General features: G+C 31.1%; 2 protein-coding genes across 8 annotated transcripts; both read left to right on the forward strand.

Annotated features, from left to right (window-relative positions):
* The first annotated feature begins 1,608 nt into the window (after positions 1–1,608).
* LOC114413597 (protein SODIUM POTASSIUM ROOT DEFECTIVE 2-like) lies at positions 1,609–4,246 on the forward strand. Of its 3 annotated transcripts, none has more exons than XM_028378072.1 (4): positions 1,609–1,848; positions 2,053–2,376; positions 2,547–2,622; positions 3,837–4,246. In XM_028378072.1, exons 2-4 carry the CDS (start codon positions 2,182–2,184, stop codon positions 3,962–3,964), a joined length of 399 nt encoding a protein of 132 aa, XP_028233873.1. In that variant the 5' UTR covers positions 1,609–1,848; positions 2,053–2,181; the 3' UTR covers positions 3,965–4,246. The 3 variants fall into 3 exon arrangements, with proteins under 3 accessions (XP_028233873.1, XP_028233875.1, XP_028233872.1); XM_028378074.1 differs by having other exon boundaries at positions 2,062–2,376; XM_028378071.1 differs by having other exon boundaries at positions 1,609–2,376.
* Positions 4,247–14,525: 10,279 nt separating this feature from the next.
* On the forward strand, positions 14,526–26,128 carry LOC114413598 (VIN3-like protein 1). 5 transcript variants are annotated; one of them, XM_028378076.1, is made up of 6 exons: positions 14,526–14,809; positions 15,830–15,897; positions 22,240–22,867; positions 23,956–24,266; positions 24,379–25,576; positions 25,678–26,041. In XM_028378076.1, the coding sequence occupies exons 2-5, from the start codon at positions 15,867–15,869 to the stop codon at positions 25,572–25,574; spliced, it is 2,166 nt and encodes a 721-aa protein (XP_028233877.1). In that variant the 5' UTR covers positions 14,526–14,809; positions 15,830–15,866; the 3' UTR covers positions 25,575–25,576; positions 25,678–26,041. The 5 variants fall into 5 exon arrangements, with proteins under 5 accessions (XP_028233877.1, XP_028233876.1, XP_028233880.1 ...); XM_028378079.1 differs by adding an exon at positions 20,280–20,325 and having other exon boundaries at positions 14,527–14,809; positions 24,379–26,041; XM_028378075.1 differs by having other exon boundaries at positions 24,379–26,128.
* Positions 26,129–26,472: the final 344 nt, after the last annotated feature.

Consider the following 26,472-nt stretch of genomic DNA (forward strand, 5'->3'; position numbering starts at 1 on the left):
ACAATCTAAACACAGAGTTAATACAGTACTCCTTAGCATGCTTGCTCACTGCCCTAATAGAATACCATGCCCTTAACTTTGCATGTAACTAACAATCCCTTTATACTATTAATTATTTCATTTACATATCACGTTAAGAACTCTTCCATTTAATATGGTAGCCCGTTTCCAAAAGCAATTAACGACTACGACCTGCTCTTTTCACGTACACAAGATAATGGCTGTTTGCTTTCGATAGAGGTAGCTAGCGTTAGGTGAAGTCACTTGGGTAATGAAGGCCAAGCAGGCTGAAGAAAGCTGTGGCAGCGTGTAACAACTCACAAATACGTCAAAAGGACACCTATAGAAATAGGATTGAGATTGGTTTTTATAAATTAAGAAGTGTTTTGTGCAACTTTATCATATACATCCATATATACAAAGTTTACACTTAAGAACTAAATATCATGTTATAAAAAGTAATATGCAAAAATCATGTTTCTCGTTTTCTATAATGTTGCTTTCACTTTTACATCTCGTAAAATGTGGAATCATTTCAATGGAGAAAGAGAAGCTAGAGAGAAAGCAAAAGATGTTATTTTCCATAAAGTTTAAATTAAAGGTAAGAGAGAAAGAAAATAACGTAGCATGTTGACTGGTCCATAGCGGTGGATTCCTTTGTTATAGTCAACCAATTAGGGATATGTATATACTGTTATATCGCACACTATTATATAATTCTTACCTGTTAATGTTATTAATTCAGATCACAATAGTCTCTACAATAGTTGAGTCTTACTAAGCAAATCCCATACACAATTTCTTTTTATATATGTTTGTGTTTGGTGCATGTATATATTATTATATAATCTGAACTTCATATAAAAAGCACCACAAGTAACTTCCTCACTCTGCTTTTATCGTCGCAGAAGCAAATTAAGCTCATGTGACTGACACATGCTCCTGACCAGTGTCTTTGCCCTTAGCTTTGTCAAATTCCTCAATCTGCTCCATTTTTTAAAGGATTCACTATCACATGGACCAACCTGTAGATAGAAAGGACCATTTATTTAACACAATAATTCGCAAACACTTCTGAGCTAATAGTGTCCAATAATGCAATGGAGCCTGTCCCATTTTGCACTATTACATTCAAGGTATAGACAAAGACGTCAACATATTCTGCTTCATTCAGGTCTCTCAATGAATCAGATTTACTTATTGTATCATTTTTTTCCCTTTGCACTTATTGATATAAAATTATCTACTGACATAATTTGGAATGTTAATACATTAAGCATGCAAAGTCTCTCAATCAGTCGTATTTATTCCAATTATGTATAATTTACAATGTAGAAAGATGTCAATCAAGCAATGTGCACTGTTGCTATATGCGGAAAGTTTATTTACTATGCATGAACATTTTTAATTAAAAGGATCTAATATAATGCTCAAAACTTTAAAGAATTCCCGATTATGCCGTATTGCCATGCGTTTTCTTTTGTCTTTAGTCTTCACTTTGCGTCACAGTTGTATTACCAAATATGCCTCGACTTTGTTCCTTTAATATTTGACCTTTTACCATGGTTATAGTTCATTAATTTGGATGTTACACTTATCCACATGGATCTGTAATTGAATATTATAGTATATACATATTCTTTTCCTCCAGCTTGGGCTAAGTCCCATCACATTCACACATAAAGTTTGTCACTTCCACTTCCCTTCCTGTGATCCTTTTATTATCTCTCATCTTTGATCATGAATCATGTTTCTCCTCTTCTGATACGTAGTATTTGGTTCTTCAATAGCTAAAACAGTCAATGAGACGCTTCTCAAACCCTGTTTCTCCTTTTATGACACTAAATGGTTGGTATCTTGTGTCTTCATTGAATTTTAGTTTGGTCAGTGTTTTAATTAGTGGTTCATCACATGACAAGTTCCAATCGCACTGGGTCTCTTTTCTATTATTGTTCAGGATAAATTTCATTGGGTTTTGTGCAGTTTGGTTTTCCCAATACAATTTGACCTTAAGCTTCTTTGTTTTTTCCTCCCTCTCCTCCTTAACATAAGGTATTACAGCAAACCAGCTGATATGGATTTTGTGTCATTCAAGTCATTGGTTGAGACTTGAGCAAGGGAGGTTAGAGTTGTGAGAGCAGAGAGGTTCTTTCAGTTCAGATTTGCCAGTAAAAAGTTGAAATGGGGAAACTTAGTTGGATGTTGGACAAGTTCTGTATTTCTTCTTGTTCAAACACCTGCTTCTGTGTAAATTCCATGGAATTTGAAGATGAGTTTGAGAGTAAGCCTTTGATTGCAAGTGACAGTGATCATAAACTAAGGCTGAAGGATGTAGTTAATGGAAAGCAGACATTGGCTTTTCAATTGAAACCCAAGGTGAGGCTTCTCTTTTCTTTTTTCTTTTCCATATTTGAAGTGTCTTTGGCAACACCAGTCACTCTTTTCTCATTCCAGGGGAGAAAAGAAGAAAATATAGTTGGTTTGAATTAGAGAGCTTGTATTCTATGGGTTAATCTGATCATATCTTCCTGTTGCTCAATGTGCAGATAGTGATATTGAGGGTGTCCATGCATTGCCATGGCTGTGCAAAAAGAGTTGAGAAACATATCTCAAAGCTGGAAGGTGAGAGCACATTACATTTTTTCTTTTTCATATTAAAGTATAGATTTCATAGCTTTCATATAAAATAACCTACTCTTAGAGTAGGCTTGACTTATTTGCACTTTATTTCCTTCACTTCACTTCATCAGTTTCATTTTGTCATTTTTAAAATATTTCTCTATCTCATTATTTGTCACATTAAAATATTAAAAAAATGTTAATTATGATTTCCAATCATATTATCAAGAAACAAATGCATTAGTAGATGTATAATTGTAATTGTAAAGTACAGTTAATAAAGATATTTTACTTAGATAAGACTATTTTAACACGAGAATTGATATGATTAATTATTGGTTAAACTATTCACAGTATAATTGTCTCTATTTTTGTTATTAAAAGTTTTTGGTCTCTATACAAGAAAACTGTACATTTTAGTCTCTGCATGGAGTAGTTTTCTGTGACAGTTTTACACTGTCTAAAATTCTTTTCTCATGTCAGCGTCAAGAACCAAAACTTATATGCAATTGTAGGAACTAGAAAGTACTTATAGTTTTCTCAAATAAGTACTAAAATTTAAAATAAGCAAAACTATAAAAAAAACGAAATGAATAATTAAATCTTAATTACTATACTATTTATACACATTAGAGAGAGGAGTAACTTTCTTTCTTTGGTTGTTTGTGCTTGCTATGGTCAATGGTGTGTTTGTTTCAACTTTCAACAATTCCTCAAAACCAAATCTGATTGGTTATTATTGAAGGGTGTGATAGAAACAGAGGTTGTCCAACTGTCCATGAGAGAAGATAGATTATTTTATTCTTCATGAATCATATGATTAAGTGCTAGCCATATGTGAAAAAAGTCAACTTTATCATTGTTTTCTCTCACACACTTATCATCAGTTTGTGGTAATATATAATTCCTCTGTTCTAATATTATCGAAATTAAAAAAATAATTAATTTAATTTATAGTAATAAATTTATTTTAAATTTATATTTTTTAAAAATTATTTTTATAATTAGTATTTTTTTACTTTAATTGCTTATCAATATATTTTTTTTTTCTTTAAATTAAAAATATTTATAATCTAAAAATAATTAATGCAAAAAACATTATAAATTAAATCTTATCATAAAAAGTAACAAGCATTGTTTTAAACTTGGATTTTGGATATAGAAACGGAAAGAGTATTTATATTTTCTAATAACTGCCTCTTTCTACTTCTCAACAGGAGTGAGCTCATACAAGGTAGATCTGGAAACCAAAATGGTAGTGGTTTGTGGCGACATTCTCCCTTCAGAAGTGTTGGAAAGCGTATCCAAGGTTAAAAATGCAGAGCTTTGGAATTCTCCATGCTAATTAATAAGGAAAAATTATGCACAAAACACCATCGGCCACAACAGATTCCACAAAAGTCATTTTTGTAGCTATTATTATACTGATATAATATAATAATGCTAATACCCCGCGTCATGTTCCAGCAATTCTCTTGCACGAAAGAAAAAGAAAATTAAAGAAATGCATTCATTAATGTCTCTCCCTCTCTTCAGTACATTTGGCTTTGACATTGATGGCTAAAAATTTCACTGTTGTCAAGTTGCACCCCAAAAAAATTTAGTGATCTCTCTATTCTTCGTTTTATTAATGTCTGTTCAGGAGCTTTCTCTAGACACTATAGTAGTTCAAATCTTGTTTCCAATGAAATTAATAATTAATAATGCTACAGAAAGTTAAAGAAAGAGCAGTGATAAACGTTTGGCTTAATACACTGGCACACTGCGTCTGCATGATTAGCCGGTGATTTTGTACTTTTAAGGCATGACAAGATCTTGGTTACAGTCAATTACGGGGGAAACAGAAGATTAAAAGAAAGATCCATAAAATGCGTGGCTACTATGCTAGTAGTAGCTTTTAAGCACATTAATAAACCGTTTATGTGCCCCTGGTAGCAAACAAAATAATTGCATAACGATCAGACTCCAGATTTTTTTTATAATGCATTCATATGGGATAGTAACTACTGGTATTTCTCAACACCAAGTATGAACACATTTTATGTTATATTAAATTATTGATTAATTACATATCTAATTATAAATGATTTAGACATTACTAAATATTCAATATAATAAGAAAATTACTTATGTTTTAAGTAACATATTATATATCAAAATTAAATAAAATCATGTCATAAAATATTAACTTTTTTTCTTAACTTTTTAGTTCATCAAGAGAAATAGGCATAATTAATCTGAAATTCGATCAGATGATAAATAAAGTATGGTTAAAAATTATTTCAATTGAATTCAAGTATTACCACAATTATTTTAACTTTAAAATTTCATCACATTAATCACTAGGTTCAATCACTTAATTAATTAACTTTTAATTTATATGAAACTTTGCCAACTTAGGATCACTTTGGTTAAACTTATTTATTGAAATAAGCACTTATGTTAATAAAATAAGTAACTTTATGTTTATTAATAGGTTTGTCTAAATTATTTCTTGCTTAAAAAATAATTTTATATTTTTTTAAAAAAATATTATCTACTTCAAAAAAACATTTATATAAAAAACACTTATTTTAAAATTTTAACAAACTAACACTTAATTTACTTATATAAAGCAGTATCCCTTCCTTACACTGAGAACCAACATATTATTTTCCTTTGGGCGTCTTTTCCCATGGGGAACACCCTATGAGGCTGTGATCCTGGCTAACACTGTAATCGAATTCAAGGTGGGCCTGAATAACGGATCTGAGATCTGGCCCAAAACTCGTTAACACAAAACCGAAACAGAATGTTTTTTTTCTTGCTTTTTTTGTTTGTTTGCGGATAGTAAAAAAATAAATTCTATAGATGATTGAAATACATTTTATCTCTGGTATGTTTTGATTAGTGTTTGTGATCACATTGAACGGGGAATAGAAAAAGTTCAAAGCAATTATGTTACAATTTTCATTTGAAAGTCCATTAGCATTAGATTCAACTACTTGTCAAACACACAAAAAGTCATCTTCCTTAGTATGATTAGGAATTGATCCTTGACAGTATGCTTAAGTGGATTTTTTCATTGTATATCAGAAGATACAAAATCAATCATTTATTAAATTAGATATGTAATCAATAATTTTCTTGCATTTCATGATCGCTTTTCTTGTAACACTAAGTCTTGTAAATATTCCTTCAAAAATAAAGCCTTATAATATAAATAAAAGAATATAATTTATATGTAGTATGTAAATAAATTTATATTTTTTACCAACAAAAAATCTTTATTGATATAATTTTTAAAATAGATATTTTAAAAGATAACAAATTTATTATATATAATTATTTATGATACGATGAGTGTAAAAATGTCTATATAATCATTAGTCAACACACATAAGTTAAAATATGAAAAATTATATTATAAATTAAAATATATAAATATAATATATTATCCATGACTCATAAAATACACGTGTTATCATATAAGACACTTTGAGACATATATCAATCCTCTACGTTAGTCCTGTAATAGGAGTGTCTCGACCATTAGAATTTCCCAATTGGCAGATTATTTCTAATCTATTAATATTTGAATATATTATCTATTGATAAATAGTTAACTATCTACAAAGTTACACATAAAATACAAGGTACAATTATCTTATAACTTTTATTCATAAGTTAAAGTTTATCTCTAACATTATCTATAAGCTCCCTGAATAATCCACAAGTTACTTTTCACTCCTATAAAATATTAGGTTCCATCAAATCTCTACATAATCATTCACACACCTCAACATAAGCAACAAATTTATGGCTCTCTCTCTTGAGTCTTATTTAAGCAACATGTACATGTTTTATCTCCTAACTAAAAATACTTACTTTAGTGTCTTGTGGGTCCCTCCTTCTATCCTCTCAACAAATATTATCCTCTATTCTCTCAAAGTCGACGTGTAAAGTCCTAAAACTCATTCCAATCACATTGACGTGTCTTAACTTCAAATTTTGACAATAACATGTAATATTAGCTTAATAATTAATATACTATTTCTTTATATAGTAGCCATACAAACTTATTTACAAAATTATTTTTCCACAAAGGATAACATACTAAGAGCATGCCAAAAGAATAATGAATTCCACGTTGTGATATAGAGATTCTGTTCATATACGTTGTAGAAAATATATGTACATCACAATCAACAATACTTTTTTTTTCAAACATCTGTGAAAGAAAAATTAGAGGTGAGGGTATCAGTATCACATCACGGTAGTTGAGGCTCCACACGTACAAGTTGTTGATTTTTTTATTTTTTTTTTACGCTTATCATGTTCTTTTTGAATTTATTATTAAAAATGTAATTTTCATCGTTTAAGGGTAAACAAAATCATACTAATAACTTATTTGAAAAGAGGTTGATATTGATATTTTATTTATAAAAATAATCTAAAATGATTAATTACTCACTTAGGGATTATTTAACTGAAGAGAAAAAATTATTATTTAAAAAAATTTCAAAAAAATAACATGAGCCTAATATTTTTTAAATTTAGTTTAGATATTTTTTACATTCCCTCATTTTTTATACAACCAAATAACCCCTTAATGATATTGAAAACAAAATCTAAATAATTATTGTTTGATGGAAAATTCAATAAGGAAATAATTGATTTGAATTGGTGCGTGAGAGCAGAGGGGTGTGAGTTAGAGAATTGTCAAATCACATGACAGAACAACCAATAACGCTACTGGGACGGCTGATTTGTGGCTGCGCCGCGCCCAAAGTGAATCCGGAGCACAAGAAAAAGTGCCAATGAGTCATCGAAAAGTACTAAAGCTCACCTTTTGACATTCACTGATTCTTTTCGTCGTCTAACTCCTATGATTCATTAGCCATACTTTAATTTAATTCAATATAATTCCTTGGCTAAGATTTAGTGTTCCATTCATAATAACTCCTATTGCGTGCGTGTCGATTACTGGTTGGATATTCTTAACTATTTTTTCTTTCACTTAACTCTATCGTTCATTGAAAAGAAAAAAAACTCTCATTAATTCAAAATATAATTTAAAGACAAATAAGTCTGATAAAAAATTATTTTTACTAGAAACTAAATTTAGATACTTTTTAAACAATTCAACTTAGTTTTAATATATTAATTCCTTATCACAAATCGAGATTCTTTTACCTTGAAAAATCATATAATTATCTCATGGAGAATTAATTGTAACCACAAATGATATAAATATTAGTTCCAATAGCTTTACTTACATCAATTACATATTTCTTATATTTCTATGTGATTCTTTTAAGATAATAATAATTCATGATAGTAAATACATCCAACCACCTCCAATCCTTTTACCTATATAATATCTTAAAAGATTTCACAAAATCTTTATCTCTACTTGGTTTATTCTTAACTAATGTACTGTTAAATAGAAATATGTGATTTAGTTTTTTTTTTTTATCTGAGTAATGATACATGAATCATTTATAATTTATAGACCTTATTAATATCTCTTATTTTTCTCTGTCTCTCTTTCAATCACATTATAAAATCATATTATATTTATCTATTTTTTTACTCTTTTACTCTCCCTAAATATTGGATAACATATATTTGATGTTGATCAAATATTTTCTTTAACCTATATTTCCTTTGGAGGTAGTCTTGTAAGTGCACCTACTAACCCATCCTGTCGTTAAGGGTTACTTTTTTACAATATTCAAATTAGATTAAAAGTATTTCTATACATATGAAGAATATGTTTAATAAAATATTTTAACTAGTTTATAATTTTCTTTATTAACTGGAAAATTTGTTTAATTATTTGATAAATTATTTTTTTAATAACTTCTAAAAATTTTTATGACATTACTTAAAGTAATATTTTTTTAAAACAATAAGTTTTAACTTTCAGTTTTTTATATATATATTCTTTTTTGTCATTAAACATCTATTAGATTTTCTTTTTCATATTTTTTATTTAAGATATTTTTTAATCTTTTATATAATTTTATATTTTCAGCTATTTCAATAAATAATTTTACTAAACATTTATGACTCCACCAACTAATTTTTAATTATTAACTAATTTTTTAATTTTAAGCTAATTTTTTAACTTCCAATTAAGTTTGTTAAACATAACTTAAAAATCTTCTTATTTTGATGCAACTTTTTTCAAAGTTATATTTTTACAACAAATAACTCATTATTATTTCATCATGAATAAGAGTTTGAATGCACTGTGGAATGCAATAAAAATTTTGACGTTATTATACACAATTTATAATTGGAGTTTCTTTTTCCGTTAATCAATGAACTATTGCTAATATGCAAGTAATAAATTGTTTGACTCGTTAAAAAGTGTTTTACTTAATGATTTAAAACTCAAAATTATGTCCAAACAAAACATACCTGGATTTTGTTGAAACATGTTTTTAAATATTTTTTTTTGTGGTGAAATAAAAATTCAAATTTATGTACATTCTAAAGTGAGATTTGAAAGTGCAAATTAATTTCAAATTGCTATAAATAAATATCGTAAGACAGACCGTACTTATGTTGATTAATTAACTAATTAATTAAAGTTGTACTATTAGGTTGTTGAGACTAGGCATGGTAATAAGGCGGGGACGAGTATTGGCTCCTCAACACCGACTCTCCAATATGTTCTCATACCCGTACCCGATTTAAATTAGAAAAATATTTTTTTTTAAAAAAATATTATAAATTTGATTTTAGAAAAAATAAATTAATTGTTAAATATTTATTTTTAACTAGTTATATATCAATAAATTTATTATAGCGCATGTGTCTACAAAAATCGTTAAGAAAAAAATATTAAATTATGTAAAAAAATTTAAAATAAAGTTAACTAGCAATAAAATTTTAGGCCTTTTGATTCAATTATGCAAAAATTCTAAAAATTTTAAGTGACGGGACGGGTCTGGGTTTGGGGTCAAGACAAATGTAATAATCTCATACATGTACCCGACTTTTGGTTATCGGAAAAAACCTGAATCTGAACTCATACCCGATCAACTTAAATATTACCCGTCAAAATCGAGACGGATTCAGACAGATACCCACATGTATGGATTTTTTTGTCATGTCTAGTTGAAACTAATCAAAATAGTTCATAATCATAAGTAGGAAATCAAATTATAATTTGATAATTAGGTCTTAGTTTGACTAAAGTTATGTCTTACTTTCTTCAAAGTGGTTATATGATGTTACTCATATGAGAGGAACTAAATTCCTAATTCCTAAAAACTAAAATTACATTCAAAGTAAAAACATTACTACTTTTTTTATAAAGGTAATTACATGTAAATTGAAGAAAATTAAAAAGTTACAGAAAACACCTTACTACAATAGTTAAGTTTAAAATTATTGGCCCTTGGTATAACATCTTTAAAAAAACTATGTAAAATTAGTTTCTTATATTTAAAAATTTATTGTATTTTTCAAAGTTTGAAGGAAATGAATTCACGTATTCTTATCAATAAAAAAATCACATATTTTTATCGAAAAAAATATTTTTTAAAGTTTGACAATATTTAATCGAAAATACAGTAATTACAAATAAAATAAACAAAAAAAAATGGGGCATAGCCCCCTCAAATAATGCATACCTCTGTCAGTCCATTTTCGGAATGCTACAGTAAAAACTAAAAAAGTTTGGAAATCTTCAAAATTATATTATCTTTATTTATCGGGTTGGTTGGGAGGTGGGGTTTTGAATAGTACACTGTATGCACAAGATCTTAGAATATAACCTTGTTGTTTTGTAAGAAAAAAAAATCTTTATATGAATTTTGATGTATCTCATTTTGTTTACTATTAAATATGAAGTTCATTCATCCTCCCCCAGTCCCCACCCCCACCCCCAACACAAAAACGATGAAGACATTTAATTATACTTTTTTTTTTATATCAGAAAGACATTGTAATTTACTAATTTTAAATATATATTTGACACCAACCAAATGATAATGGCGAACTCATTGAACGGTTTCACTGTGGACAAGGCTCCCAACGACGCCTTTTGTTTCCAAAATATTAGCTAAAAACAAATAATAAAAGCAAAAATATATATTTTTTGGATAATGTTGCTCTCACTCGCAAAAAATAGAATGGTTAAAACACGTACCAATGGAATGGGGAATCACTGCTTTATGTACTTTTCCTGTAGGCAGAAAGCAAAACCTAGCTATTCGCTATCACCAGGTTCATTTTTTTTAGGGTCTCAGAAAAACATAATTTTTTTGTTGATTCAAGCCTTCGCTTGTTGAAATCATCCAATCCAATCCAAGCTTTAAATGATTCAACACTTGAATAGTTTAATACTCCGGATTTGGTCATAAACAAACATTGTTTGTCAATCATGCTTCTTGAGCACTTTCAAATTCACCTCATTTTTAGTTCTCATAAAGACAATCATAGTCATAACAACAAATCAATTGATATTTAAATGAAATATTCAAATAAATTTTGATTTTTATTGTTTGTTTAAGAATGAGAAACAAAAATCAAATGAAAAACAATAAAACATTCATGAAATCCATGGAGGATTCTAAGAAACGAGATATAGTGATTCTAATCGGATCTGATTTTAAGAAAAAAATTAAAAAACAATCAAATGTCATCAATGCAGACAACGCCTCTATCAACCAATACCATGGTCCCTCCTTCGAGATAAAACTCACGTTAAAGGGTACATAGAACATGAATTGGAGACTAAAGCAATCAGCTCCAAAAACGAATTTGAAATCTAAGAGAATTTTCAAAATTGACGTCGCATTGAATCACAAGAGTTGATTGATGGGGTTATTGTTGTTAGAAAAGTAAGTGACTTTGATGAAGGGTTTGCCATCAAACAAATCCGTTCCGTACGCTATCAACAATCAAATTTGACGCGCACAATACTCCTCCATCTTTGTGAGACTCGATGTCAACCAAATTTGCCACTTGTATAGTGTCCATCCACCTTCACACAAGTCTATGAAGCAATGCCCCTCCACCCTGGTGACTCTTGCCATCAACTAGACCCACTATGTGTGCCACCGGCAATTAAATATGCACCTCGCCATGGCGCCCCTCCATCTTTGTGAGTTTGTGTGGAAGTAGTTGTGTAGGAGTTAGGAGAGGAATATGGTATAAAAAGGCACATATAGAACCATATTGATGAGATTAATCTAATGGTACATAAAAGTGGTACAAAATATACCAATTATAAAAGTGATCCACCGAAGTAAAGGTCTTTTTAGGTTGTTAAATAAATTTGACAATACAATTTTACCCTTAATATATATTTGTTTCGTTATTCACTTTTGATTAAGGTTTTTTAATTCATCCTAACATTATCGTGGAGTATTTGTTAAGTTTATGGATGAATAATTTTTGTTAAAATTTTTTATTAAACATCTTTATTCTTTAATGAGAATTCCTTTATTTATGATTTTTTTCATTCATGAATTTAAACTCTTGAACTTTATCCAAGAAAATCCAGTCCCTTAAACTAAGAACTAGTTGATTTTATTGAGCTATTTTATAAATTATAATAAATTCACTTTTAGTGAAAATAATACTTATTTTATATTTTTATGAACGATGTTTTTATAGTTATGGTTTTAAATATATATAATTGTTTAATGTTTAATGTATCTTTCAAAAAATGGAAAAATCTATAATAATTGAGTAACTAATTATAATGAAATGTAAATAATTGCATTTTTTATATTCTTTAACACTGAGTCAACGAAATCAATCATTTAATAACTAGTGTTTTATTTTTTTGCAATATATAAGATAAATATTTATAAAAAATAAACAGTCTCTCTCTCTCACACACACACACACATATATATATATATATATATATATATATATATATTATGAGTTTAATTATCAACCAATCATATATAATTCATAATTTATGTGACTTTTGATAAGATTCAAACTTGTTAATTATGTAAAATTTTGTGATTAATTGGTTGATGATGTAATTTTTTTACACTATTAATATATCAATTAAATTTTAATATTATAATTAAATTTTGTAATAAAGAAATAATTTTGAACACATAATTTATATTTTTAATTTATGATAAATAATTTATATTCTACTATATTGTTATTGTTAAAATTGACAACTTATTTAACTAAGGGGGTTTGCTAACATACTCTCAGTTCTTTATTCTTTGTTTTAGTAACTTCATTTAAGGGACATAATAGGAAAATGCAATTAATTTTATAAACAATTAAAAAATAAGAATTTTCTTTGCTCTCTCGCATTTCTATCTCTTCATTTTTCACCCACTAATTTCTCTTTTCCAAATCTTCTTTGTGTTTTTATCTTCTCCCCCCAACATTTCATAATTTTTCAAATCCCATCTTTCTATATTTTTGTAATCGTAATTTATTAATTGTGTTAGAATTTATATTTTCACCTTCTTTGATTCATGTATCTCACTTGCACCCTTTATCCTTCCAGTGACAAACTCTGTCATAGGTAATGTAAATCAAGATGTAAAGGTGCTATAGTGAATAACAAACCCATAAAAGTGAGAGGGACAAAGGATTTAAGAAAGAAGGGTAGATAATACTGATAGCTAATTTTTGATTTGGAAAGATAATTTAGTGAGAGAAGAAAGAGAATTGATCATGCTATAAGCCGAAGACGATGCAGTGGCCATGGTGTATTCAAATATTCACTGAGTCGGAGAGAGAGAAAGAGGAAAAGGGGCTAAATGAGAGAGAAATTACATTTTTTAAACAATTAAATAATAAATAACTGTAATACTCTTAAATAAATTTACTAGAGCAACACAACTTAATGGACTTCTAGTAAAGAAAAATTTGGTGTACATTGCTAACATACTCCAACTAAAAAAAAAAAAGTCAAAGTATGTTTAGCAATCCCTTTAAAAAAATCAAATTAAATTTATAATTAAATCTATATTTTTTAAAAATAGATTAAAAGATATAAGAATTTAAGTTAAACGTTTTCGCTATTGAAAGCATAAGATCATGTCTCAAATACATGTTAGAAGTGTATTTGACTAATTTTAAAGATAATATATATATATATATATATATATATATATATATATATATATTATTTGATTGTAACTTTTTAAACTTTTCAATTAATACGAAAAACATGAGATGGTATACTAAATATTTATCTTCAAAAAGCATAACCCACGATAATAGAATATTCAAATAAGAAAGAATGTGAAAGAGAGGGGAGAGAGCGAAGCAATAAATTTTTTACGGTGATTGTTAAAACATGTAAGATTTTTCTAGCAATTTAACAACTATATATTGGAATAGTTTTATAGTAGTCTTAACGATAACATTACCAAGTGTGTAAAAGGAAAAAATCAAAATATATTGCTTGTCTATGAACTAATACATACAATTTTTACATATAATGTCAAAATAGTAAAGTGTAGACAAGTATATAAACTAAATTCATAACTAATTAACTTTTTAATCAGTAGTTATTGTTTTACATCGTATCCTTTAAAGTGTAGTATATACGTTGAAGGAATCAAATTTCTCCTTTCCTTGCAAATTAAATACAGAGACTTTTTTTTCCTCTTTTGATTCAACTGCATAAATGTATTTTATTTTATTTATTAAAAATATTTAAAAAACTTTGGAAGAATAAAATATTTTAGTTTTCACCTTGTAGAGAGGACATTTAGGGGTGATTTGATTGTAGAAAAAAAGTTATTATTCAAGAAAAAAATAATTTGAATTTTATACTTATTATTTATACTTTAATTCAAATATTTTCTCAAACCTAAGTTACGGCCTTTTGAGGTGAATATCATATGAAGGAAAGGAAAAAAAAGAAAAAGCGTATGTAGTGAGTCAGTGTTAGCATAAATATAGAGTCATGAGAGTGTGGGAGTAAGTAGATGCGTCGCGGTAACCGTGCAACTGCAGAAGCAGAATCCCCAAACCCGTTGTTGCTTTCAGTCTCAGACTCCTTCCCATGCACGCGCTCCTCTGCGCGTCACTCTCGCCGTCTTCTCTCCCTTCTATAACGTGAACAACTCGTACAACTTCTTCTCTCTCTTCAACAACAAAACAAACAACTAACACGAAGAAGAAATTTCTTTGCGCTTGGATTTGTTCATTCATTCATGCTCTGTCTGGAGAAAACGCTCTCCATTCTTTCAAGGTGCAGATTCTCTTCTCAACTTTACCGATAATTATTGCTCTTTTTTTTTCTGTTTTATTATTTATTTTATCTTATTTTTGTCTATTTTTTTTTTCGGCTCTCTTTTCTACGCAGATTCGTTCGTTCCGTTCATACACTTTTTTTTCCTTCTCTATTATCATGCCATGCTTTGTAATTCTGTAACAAAACACGCGTTTTCGTTTTTCCTTCGTTCATATTCGCATATTGGAATTGTTTCTATTTTTGGTAAAAAAGAAAAAAAACTCGCTTTGATTTCACTTCTCGTCAATGCGGACGGTGCAATGCGTGTGGGAGAATCTGTTAAATCGCGATGTACGAGGCCTTATCGAACACTCTTCACTTCTAACTTTGTCTTTCGTATCTGTGTACAATAATACGTATTTAAAAATAAATATTTTGGTCGTAACAATTGGGTGTTTGAGATATTATTGTGGGTAAGTTTCTGTGTTATTTGATTTGTGTTTATTTTATTCTTTTGCATGAGGCATTGTGGATTGTGATTACACGGGGAAGAAAAAAATGGATGTAGTGGCGTGTGATTTTAATTTTTTTTCCTTTAATATTCTGTGTTTATTTTGTAGTTGGAATAATTTGATTTGATTTTCCTATCCTGCACTGTAGTTCCATTTATTGCTGGTCTATTATGTTCTGTTCGTGAGCCATAAGTATTTGAGTATATAAATCTACATCGTCCATGTGAAATGTCATGGCTTTTTTGTTTGTTGAAGTAAAGGTAGAGGCGAACTTTAAAAAACAAAACTTTCGTGTTAGCATTGCTATTTAGATGTTTGTTCTTGATCTTGAGCAGCTGGAATTTAAGCTACTTGCCATGTTAAACATATATGAATTACCTTTGTTAACTTTATTTGGTGTATTTCCATAATTGAGACTTTACTTTTCTTTATACTTGGCATAGAGTGGAGTGGTAACTTACGACACAGCTTTGATGTTTCCACTAATAAAAACATCCTTGTAATGCTATATCTCTGTGTTTGTCAGGAAAGGGCCATTAGGTCATAGATTTTAGCAATTATAAATGGATTTAGAAGAGAAGTTCCTTGCTAAAGGTATGGTTCTGTGTTTCTTCTTGAGTCTACTTTTTAAAAAGTTTTAAGATAATTTGTTTTCTCTTTGTGTGGAATATCTAGAGTCGAGTGTTAACTAGTGTTGTTTTATTATTCTATTTTGACATGTTAATTTATTGTAACTACTAACTATACCGTGGGATATGGTATTTGAGTTTGGGAAAGATGAACATGTGATTAAAAGTCTTATTGCCTTTATAAATTGTGTGTTGAATGTTGTTAGAATTCATGGTATAGAGATGGAAAAGAGAGAAAAGAGAAACTGAATATTATTTTGGATAATTCTCAAATGAGCACATCAGTTTTTACATGAATATGTTGAGCTTTTATATAGCTAATACTAATAAGCTGTTATATAGTTGGTTACAAGAATAACTAACTTATAACTAACTATTAACTAAGCTAACTCTAGTTACATGATAATCAAACTGAATTAACCATGCTCTATGTTAAGATCCCCCCTCAAGCTAGGAATACATATTTGACATTCCCAGCTTGGAATACAGAAACTGAAAATATAGCTAATGCTAGTAACACTAGTAATCTCTAAAACTGAAATATAAAGAAACATGTCAGAACAATAGAATGATTCAGGAATAAATCAAAATGTAGGTGTGGCCATGGTGCATAGCTCCTAGAAGTCTTCGACCAACATCGACCTTCTCAATCTTCTTCCAAGAGTCCAAAGCAAGCATCAAAGGTCAAAATAAGCAAATCAAAGCTTAACCACCAAGCAAAGGCAACAACAAGGCCACTTGGCTGACACTCAAATCATCAAAGCTTAACCATCAAGAGCAAAAGCTAAACAATGCTTAACCACTCAAGACAAAAGCAACCAAGGCTTAACCATCCATGGTAGAAGCTAAAACAGTACTTAACCACCATGGATAGAAGCAAACAAAGGAACAATGCTTAACCACCACACATGGCAAAAGCTACAATCATCAAAACAAGCCTAAAAGGCTGCAAACAATAAGCCAAAACAGGTCAAATATTAATGAAACAATGAAAAGATAAGTCTCCAAACAGTTGGTGTGAACCTTTTTGAAATAGTGCAAGACTTCAAACTGTAGCCAATATATCTTCAAAATCTTTAGAAACATTTAATCAAACACCTTGTAGGCAAAACATGGCAATGCTAGACATGGAGAGAACCTCTAGATCTACCAAACTCAAGGGTATCAAATCTGTCATCAAGCTTGAGACAATAGTTCCATATGCATCCTCGTCGGAAATTGCCACTCACAGCGAAGGAAGGCGGCACACGGCGGTCAGAAATTGTCTCATGGCAGCGGCGACCAAAAACATAGGGGTTTTGTTGCGGACGTAAAGGTGAGCTGATTGGGGGTGGTGGTTTCATGAATTGTGATCTAGATTGGCCAGAAAAGGAAAGAGAAAATGTTAGGGTTTTGTGTATTGGAAGATTTTTAGGAAAATGTAATCGAAAATTGAAAAGGGAAATATGAAGAGAAAATGAATAAGGATTGATCGAAGGTAGGTGTTGGCCGGAATCGGTGACTCATTACAGAGGACGGTGGCAGCGGCGAACGGAGAGGTTGATCGATAGTGGCAGCGGAGAGGAAATGGTATTGTTCTGATACCATGTTAGAATTCATGGTATAGAGATGGAAAAGAGAAAAAAGAGAAAAAAGAGAAAATGAATACTATTTTGGATAATGCTCAAATGAGCAAATCAGTTTTTACATGAATACATTGAGCTTTTATATAGCTAATACTAGTAAGCTGTTATATAGTTGATTACAAGAGTAACTAACTTATAACTAACTAAGCTAACTCTAGTTACATGATGATCAAACTGAATTAACCATGCTCTGTGTTAAAAAATGTTTCTGTTATATTACCATTGTTCTACCATTGAAAATCATGCTGCTATTTATCTCAATTATGTCTAACCATGTGGTTACTTGTGTTTTCTTTTCTGATAAAGACTTAGTTTTGTACAACTGGTCATTTACAAGGGTTTTTGTGATTTGTCCATATATCATTGTTATAATTTATATTTATATATTATATATTTTAGCCTCATGATTTGTTGCATGTGAACGTTCTGTGCCTGCTTGGTCAAGAATCTTGAAACTAAAATGGTCCAATAAGATGGTGTTGAAGCTGCCTCTGCTCTCTTGGTTTATCATTTGCGTGAACTTTGTTTGACCTGTATGATGAAATATATTGTAGTTATGTGCTAAAGTAAAATATAGTATTCCAATGATGTGATATGCCTTGTTAGCATAAATGCTAAAGATTAGTTCTGGCGTTACATCAGGGATAGGCTTGTGATGTTTTTTTTCTTGAATAAATTCTAAACAATAAGCATGTATGCTTACTAATTAGTATCATTGTATTTCCCCCTTAATCTGAAGAGTGTAGTTTCAGAACACAATTGTAGCAATGGTTTGCATAAGTGTAATATCCAACAACCTTTCCATTCCTTTTCTATTTTAAATTTGGAATAATGTCATACTAAATGAAAAATAGTACAGATTGTCTTTGTTATATTGAAGTGTTTTAAATTGTGAACCTCTACATTACCTTATTTAGGACAATAATAATAATACATTAATACTATTACTAATACTACTACTAATAATAATAGTAATGTGATATGAGAGTAATTCAAATTTTTATAACTATAATTTAGGGAAGGTTATTAAGTATTAGATAAGACCTATATATGATTTAACTTTTCCAATGGGATATTTCTTGGTTTTTCCTTTTAATGATTTATAAGAATAAGAGTATCCAATTATTTCCCCCTTAAACTTGGGGATATAAATATTAACCCTAACGGTGATGTTCTTTTTAAAACTGGGGATGTAAATCTTCAGTAGTAAAGTATTTAACTATTTTTCATTGATTTTTCATATTAATTAACTACTCAAGCATAGCATTTTTTATAAAAGACCATTGTGTTCATTTTACAAAACCCTACGTTGTTTGCTGCTAAGAGTCCCAAAGACTGACTACTATTTATTCTTCTGACATTCTGAATATTTCACCAAGAACTGTAATCTATTAGTTGAACGTACATTTATGGTTTTATATAACATCTCTAACAATCCCTCTAATGCTAGTGCCTTTTTGGGCTTGAAACATGGACAATCACTACGTGCTGGTCCACCTACCATGCAATGAAATTCAACTTGTTATTATAAAAATCGGGGCAGCATAGCAAAAATTCAACTTGGTCAGAAGAGGCTTTGATACCATGCCATGAACCAACTATTCAAAAAATTTAAGCTATTAGGTGAAGAGACATGAATGGTTGGTTCATTCTCTTAACGTCACACAGTTAATAATTTAGATAGTTGTGCTTTTAGATAAAAATCGGGGCAGCATAGCAAAAATTCAATTTGGTCAGAAGAGGCTTTGATTCCATGCCATGAACCAACTATTCAAAAAATTTAAGCTATTAGGTGAAGAGACATGAATGGTTGGTTCACTCTCTTAACGTCACACAGTTAATAAGTTAGATAGTTGTGCTTTTAGATAATTTTTATCCTTGTCAATGAGGCACTGAAGGCAGGCCTCGCTTGAACCCGAAAGTCTTATGGCGCTGATTCCATTGGCCCCTTGCCTCAGTGCCTTAGGCTCACTTTTGATGTGTTTGACTACACTGAGCTGAACTGCAACTAGAAGCTGGGATTATATCTTACTGTATTGTCCATGTTTACCTTGCAATTTATTGTTCTTCTTAACGAGTATAATGAATTGAAAGAGAGGTACATCATTCTACTCCCACAAGCTATCACGTTAAAAATATTTCATGTTTTTTTATTAATACGAGACTGATCATATGTATAAGGTAAGATTACAATAATAATATTTGACTAAAAGAAAATATCCACTTTTTTGTGTTTATGAGCAGCCGTTTTTCCAACATAAGATATGATTACATATTAATCAATCGTAGGGATTGATCCATAATTACAATCCATCTTTGTATGATGTAAATGTATAAAATTTCAAATTCAAATTGGTCGATATGCATGGTAAATTAAAAATAAAGCTCTGGCACGTGCTTTGAATTGCATAGACCCCCTGTTCTATGTTAAGTGTTATTCAAAATTTATCCACCACACATTAGCCTTGGATGTTTTCCAGTAGTTGCTACTATAGTAGTAAAACTGTGCTATAGCAGAGTGGAGCAGCCCTAGGTTTCTACAGGATTAAAATAGCAGAGCAGTTTTCAATAGCAGCCAAAACAACGGCTTTTCACCTGTTATAGCAGCGCTACCATGATATAGGTTTCAAAAACCTGTTTTTACCCCTAAAATAACATTGATTAGGGTTTTTTGGGTACAAATGTGATTTCTTCCTCATTTTTTATGCATTTTTTGATTCAGAGATGTAGGATTTGAAACCCTTCTTCCTTGACCATTCCTCAAAAAGGTACCTCTGTTCCTTCTTCACACTTTATTAGGACTTTTTTTCCGATCTTCTATTCTTCTTCCTTTCAACTTCCCAATTCACACTGCTAATTTTTATCTATTATCTAATTTGTTATGTTCTTTTTCTATTAATTTAACCACCATCTTTTGCTATGTTCTTATTACACCTAGATTGATTGATGGTGATTGTGTGTATGAACTGCTACTTATTATTTATAATGAATTTCTTTAATTTTGTTGTGTAGCATATAAATTATTTAGTTTGTATTATAATTTTTAAAATAGTGGTCATCCTGCTCTCCCGCTATAGCATTTTCAGAGTTGGCCGCTATTCCCTGCTATCTGAGATTGATAACTATGGTTGCCACATTGTTTGCTACAGAGATGCTTTCCTAGCGGCCACCCTCAACCCCCTTCAATTTTCCATCTAATCCTTCTTTTATTTAGTTTTAAGGTATTTGAATTAATTTGGAGTACATACTTGTGCTGCTTCACGAGTCCTCATTGTGAATATTCTTACTTTTGGTTTGAAAATCTGATCCTATTATTTGAAATTTATTATGAAGATCATATCATAAATTTATCCATTTTCAGGATGGCTCAAGACTTTTACCCCTCCTATTGCTTGATAGCTTATAATCTGAGTGTTTTGTTCAAAATCTGTGCAATCTGACTGGAGGAACTTGATTTCAGGTCTTTTCTTTGGTAGATGTTCATGTAGAAGTAGAACTGCCATAATTGATTAATACTTGTGTTGTTCTGGCTGGTCATCTTGAATGATTTTGCCTAATGTAGTTTGGTATTAGTATCTCATAATTTAAACATCAATTATTGCAAATGTTGAAAGCTTATAAATTTTAAGGTGGATTGCTTCCATGTTGTTTCTGTTGATGAAGAGGGGAATATTTTATATAAACCATTGTCCTCTAAGAAGCTAATGGATAATATTTGTTGTCAAATGGTTTTTATTAACTATATTGTCAAAGCAGTTTAATGAAAGTATGCAACAGAACTTGGATAACATGAAAATGTTGTCAATTTTCTTGTAGTTTGCACATTATCATTTGTAAATTGTTGTCTCCTGGATTAGCTCTTTCATGCTCACACAGATAACCACTTCCGTACATCTCCTTTTAAGTTCTTCAAATTGTTTACTTTCTAATTCTGTGGACTGCACTTAGCTTGTTCATCCTTTTATACTTATTCTCTTGTCCTCTGTTTCTGTATTCTTACTGTTTTGTGGCAAGATGTGTGAATGTTTGGTTGAGCTTATTTTGTAGAAATAATAAAATTTTCCAGCTTTGTGTGGGGTTTTGAAAAAGAAAAGTGATTGTTTCCTCTAACAAAGCAGTTACGAAGCATGCTACCAATGGTGGGTAGGTCTATTTTTCTCCATTAGAGGCATAGTTCTAATACTGATGCTGTAGCAACAACTGCTTGATGCATGCATGATACCTAGCTATATAATTTGGTGTTGTTAGTTCCAGTTGTTGGATTTTTGGCTTACTCAACTCTTAAGTCTATCATCCATGTATGATGCTGTAATCTGAGGCTTAAAAATGGGTGAAAGTATGACTGGTTTTATTTTGTGAAAAGAAATTGAATCAATTCTGTTGTATCTGATCTGAAGGGTTAACATGTCCTGACTCTTGAATAATGCAGTAAATTGTAGAAAGCATTAGTTCCATTGGTCATTCAACTGTACAAAAAATACCCTTATATTCACATTTCTTTGATGGAACCTGAATTCAGTTCATCATTTATTGCATTCATATATTTTACTCCCTACATAGTCTTATTCTAGCTTTGCTATTTGTGTTGTTTATGAGTCCTAGTTTTATTGTTTATATTAGTTTGAAGTTTAATTTTTGTTGTTTCCACCAAATACTTCTACAATTGGTTGTTATTTCTCCAGTTTCTGGTGTTCAAAGCCTTTCTTCCAGTGTGCAAAGTACTCCAGAAAAAAATGGCCATTCAGATGGTGCTTCAAAAAGTTCAGAACTTCTTCAGCAGTTCCTAAAATGTGGTCCAAAGAAGGAACTTCTTCAAATGTGTTTTGAGAAGGACAAAAAAAGCATTTCATCAAAAGGCAGAATGTCTGAAACTAAGTCAACCAGTAAGATAACTAAGAAACAAGACACGAAAAAAGTTTCTAGTTTCAGCCATCAGCCCCCTAGAAAGCAACCTCGGAAGGGTGAAAACCCTACTCGAATCATACCTCCTCTTGACCAGTCTTCTGATTTTGGCCATTCAAACACTTGGATTTGTAAAAATGCTGCTTGTAGGGCGGTTCTGTCTATGGATGACACGTTTTGTAGAAGATGCTCTTGCTGTATTTGTCACCTTTTTGATGATAACAAGGATCCTAGTCTTTGGTTGGTATGCACATCTGAATCTGCTCAAGGAGACTCCTGTGGGTTGTCTTGCCATATCAAATGTGCCCTTCAACATGAAAAGGTGGGAGTTGTTGATCATGGGCAACTGATGCAACTAGATGGTGGCTATTGTTGTGCGTCCTGTGGTAAAGTTACTGGGATACTTGGGTAAGTAATTATGTTTACCTGTTGTGCTGTGGATGATATTTGACATTCCTCGTTCCATTTTTTTGTTATTGGTATACTGGAGTTTTGTTTGGTTTATAGACATGATTTGCAATAGAACACTATAGTGTTGTTTGATTCATGTAGCTGACTGACCTATTGGGAAGACTTAGTTGTTGCTGTCAATATATACTATATGAAGACTTTGGTGAATCTTTAGCAATTTCTGATCTAACAAAAATTTATATATTGGAGAAGAGTAATATTAAATCACACAAAATATAGCAGAATTTGCGGTCCTAGAATCATAGACTCTTACAAGTTACAGAGCAGAATTCTCTGTCCAAATTACTAGAAAACAATACACGCATATCCCCCTATTCCCCTATTACACACGTATATAAATAATAGTAATGTGTAACTGCTTTTAACTTTTTGCCCTAACCATCAACATAACACTTACTCCGGACCAAAACTATTGATGTTTTACAGACTCCAAGTCTCATTAATTATTTTCTTTCACATATACCCCCTATTTAACATGTTCTACATAATTACAATCTATTCCACAACTACTCCCATCATAGATATTAAATGAGGGTATTTTAGACTAAATATTTAGTTTGCGAGTAATATCAAATATTTCTTAAGCCGTGTGCATTAATCTTAAAATATCAATAGTTATTATTACACCTATTTTAATGTGTAATTGCTCCTACTTTTTGCCAATCACTGTCATAACTGCACGTAGCTTTGTTCCCATCAGTTTCAACAGTATAATTCTTTTTGACTTTCATTCTGAATATACTATTGTGCTAAAGAATTTAAAAAAGGATTTGCCTATGTTTTCTGCATCACTGTCTGTCATTTGCTAATTCGACATGTTTGCAGCAACAAAGCAAACAACATATTATTGCAGTTTTTGCTATTTGTCTTTATGAAAAGAATTGAAATCTATTATGGCCTTGTTCAGTTCCTCAAAAGATGTGTATACTGTATAATATATTCAAACCAGTTGCATCATGTATGTTAATAAGTGAATTTCCAGCCCCATGTTGGTGACCTTGGTAACTCATGTTTATTATTGGCAGATGCTGGAAGAAGCAGCTAAATATAGCTAAGGATGCCCGGCGTGTAGATGTACTCTGTTACAGGATATATTTGAGCTACAGGCTCCTGGATGGAACCTCAAAATTCAAAGATTTGCATCAAACAGTACAAGAGGCAAAGGCTAAACTGGAGACAGAAGTTGGTCCTGTCAATGGTGTTTCTTCCAAGATGGCTCGAGGCATTGTCAGCAGACTCCATATTGCCAGTGATATACAGAAACTCTGCTCTCTTGCTATCGAGAAAGCTGATAGCTGGCTTGCCACTGTTCCCAATGTAAATTCAGATTCCACAGGTAGAAACTAGTGCTCTAACTTTTATTTGTATATTTTTTGGGGGCAGGAGCTTAAATTTCTTGCTTTTCAGTCTCATTTATTTGGCTCATGATGCTATTTTATAACTTGCAGAGGGTTCTTTTCCTGCTGCTTGCAAGTTTGTTTTTGAAGAGGTAACAACTTCCTCAGCCAAAATCATTTTAATTGAAATGTCAAGTATATGTTCTGAGGAAATTAAGGGATACAAGCTCTGGTATTACAAGAGTTGGGATGAATCACCCACTAAAGATCCTGTTTCCGTGTTTCCCAAATCTCAGAGGAGGATTTTGATATCCAACCTCAAGCCTTGCACAGAATATACTTTTCGGATTATATCTTACACTGATACACGTGACTTGGGTCATTCTGAGGCTAAGTGTTTCACCAAGAGCATTGAGATAATTAAAAACAATCCCTCTTCATCTGTTGCTATGAATAATGAAAAAGAGAACCTTCTAACTAGGGGTAATTCTTCGGCCTCCAAGATAGGGCCCAATGCCACAATGGAAGGCTATGGATTCAAGGTTCGAGACCTTGGAAAATTTTTGCGTCTTGCTTGGGCTCAAGAACAAGGTTACTTGGAAGAGTTTTGCTGTGCCAATGTGAAAAATTGCTGTGGACAAAGTGAAATGGTGGATAAGCTTAGAATTCCAGAAGCACAGTTGCCTTCAGTTTCACGAGGCCTTGATTTAAATGTTGTTTCAGTTCCTGATTTAAATGAAGAGCTAACACCTCCTTTTGAGTATTCTAGGGATGAAGATAACGGTTGCTCTTTGCTGCAAGCTGTTGAGGCAGATGATGATGCTGCTTCTCATGATCTAGAGAAAAATGGTTTAGCAAGATCACATGGGAGTGGGGATTCCCAGACCTGGACCCATGGGCCAACAGGAGAAGTGTCTGCTGTTGATTCTCGCATAGATATGTGCAAGAAAAGGATAGCAAGCACAAACGAAGAGACTCATGATTGTGACAGCACTTTGATAAATGGTTCTCCTTTACGCATATCTGATGGTTCTTGTTCCTTGGATGAGAACTTTGAGTATTGTGTGAAAGTAATTCGTTGGCTAGAATGTGAGGGTCACATCAAACATGAATTTAGGTTGAAATTGCTAACATGGTTTAGTTTAAGGGCAACAGAGCAAGAACGCAGGGTGGTTAATACCTTCATTCAAACTCTTATCGATGATCCAGGTAGTTTGGCAGGACAACTTGTAGACTCTTTTTCTGATATTATATCCAACAAGAGGCTAAGAAGTGGATTCTGTAGTAAAGCTGGGGCATCAAATTAAGGGTGATCCTGTTATTCAAGTTTGCCATTTGCTTCAACTTTTCCATTTATCATTTTCTGTCAGAAAAAGTCACCCTCTGATTGTTTTTGCCTTCCTTGTACAGGCATTTTTTAAAATTAATCACCTTCCAAGGGATTCATTTTTATTGCAGACAAGCTTTGTCTTGCTAAAAGGATTTGCTTTGATGATCTCAGAAACAGTAACTCATTTTTCCCAGGAGGGAGGATTTATGGACATGAAGTTTCAGGATGTAGGAGGCATTACGTCATTTCTAAATTGCTGCAATTATTTTTAGTAATGAATTTAATTACGGAAGATATTAATATTGAAACTCTCATAACCTTTATCTGAAGAAGGTACATGATTCAATTGGTGATTTGATTTATACTTGCATTCTTTTGTCATCTTATTGTTCCTCATATTGATGAGCTGGCAAATGAAAATGCTTGCTTCAAATTGCGGGTAAAGCTGTTGCCATTAGACAATAGATTTATGGGGTTACGTCTTATAGCAGACTGCATGCCAAGGTTCAACTTAGACTTTGTTTGGATACACGTCTATTTCCTCAGATGCACGTAAAATACATGAAATTGAATAGCCACAGCATATATGAATTAAAAACGCATGTTTTCTTTACTTATTTGTACTTTTATTTTTTGCGTTTTTTATATATATATATTTTTCTTTTGCTTCTTCGTTAAAATCATTGTGTTGCACTTGCTTCTACACTATCTTCCTCTGTCACTTCTTCGTAAAATTGAGTGTTGCATACGGACCGTAAACACGTCAACTAGTGATCTCTGAGGAATTGGTTTAAGTCCGAAATCGCCAATTAAATCGAAGTGTAGACCTTTTTCCGTGTGATGCTTTTGTCATTGAAAATTAGAAATCTTAAAGC

This window comes from Glycine soja, chromosome 5 (assembly GCF_004193775.1).
Source record: "Glycine soja cultivar W05 chromosome 5, ASM419377v2, whole genome shotgun sequence".
Classification (NCBI taxonomy): Eukaryota; Viridiplantae; Streptophyta; class Magnoliopsida; order Fabales; family Fabaceae; genus Glycine; species Glycine soja.

Bases quoted from the DNA above. Each gene is read 5' to 3' on its own strand.
- LOC114413597 (XM_028378071.1), top strand. From the start codon at position 2,182: ATGGGGAAACTTAGTTGGATGTTGGACAAGTTCTGTATTTCTTCTTGT. The intron at 2,377-2,546 runs GTGAGGCTTCTC...CTCAATGTGCAG, and splicing joins CTTTTCAATTGAAACCCAAG to ATAGTGATATTGAGGGTGTC. The intron at 2,623-3,836 runs GTGAGAGCACAT...ACTTCTCAACAG, and splicing joins ACATATCTCAAAGCTGGAAG to GAGTGAGCTCATACAAGGTA.
- LOC114413598 (XM_028378075.1), top strand. From the start codon at position 15,867: ATGGATTTAGAAGAGAAGTTCCTTGCTAAAG. The intron at 15,898-22,239 runs GTATGGTTCTGT...TTATTTCTCCAG, and splicing joins AGAGAAGTTCCTTGCTAAAG to TTTCTGGTGTTCAAAGCCTT. The intron at 22,868-23,955 runs GTAAGTAATTAT...TATTATTGGCAG, and splicing joins AAAGTTACTGGGATACTTGG to ATGCTGGAAGAAGCAGCTAA.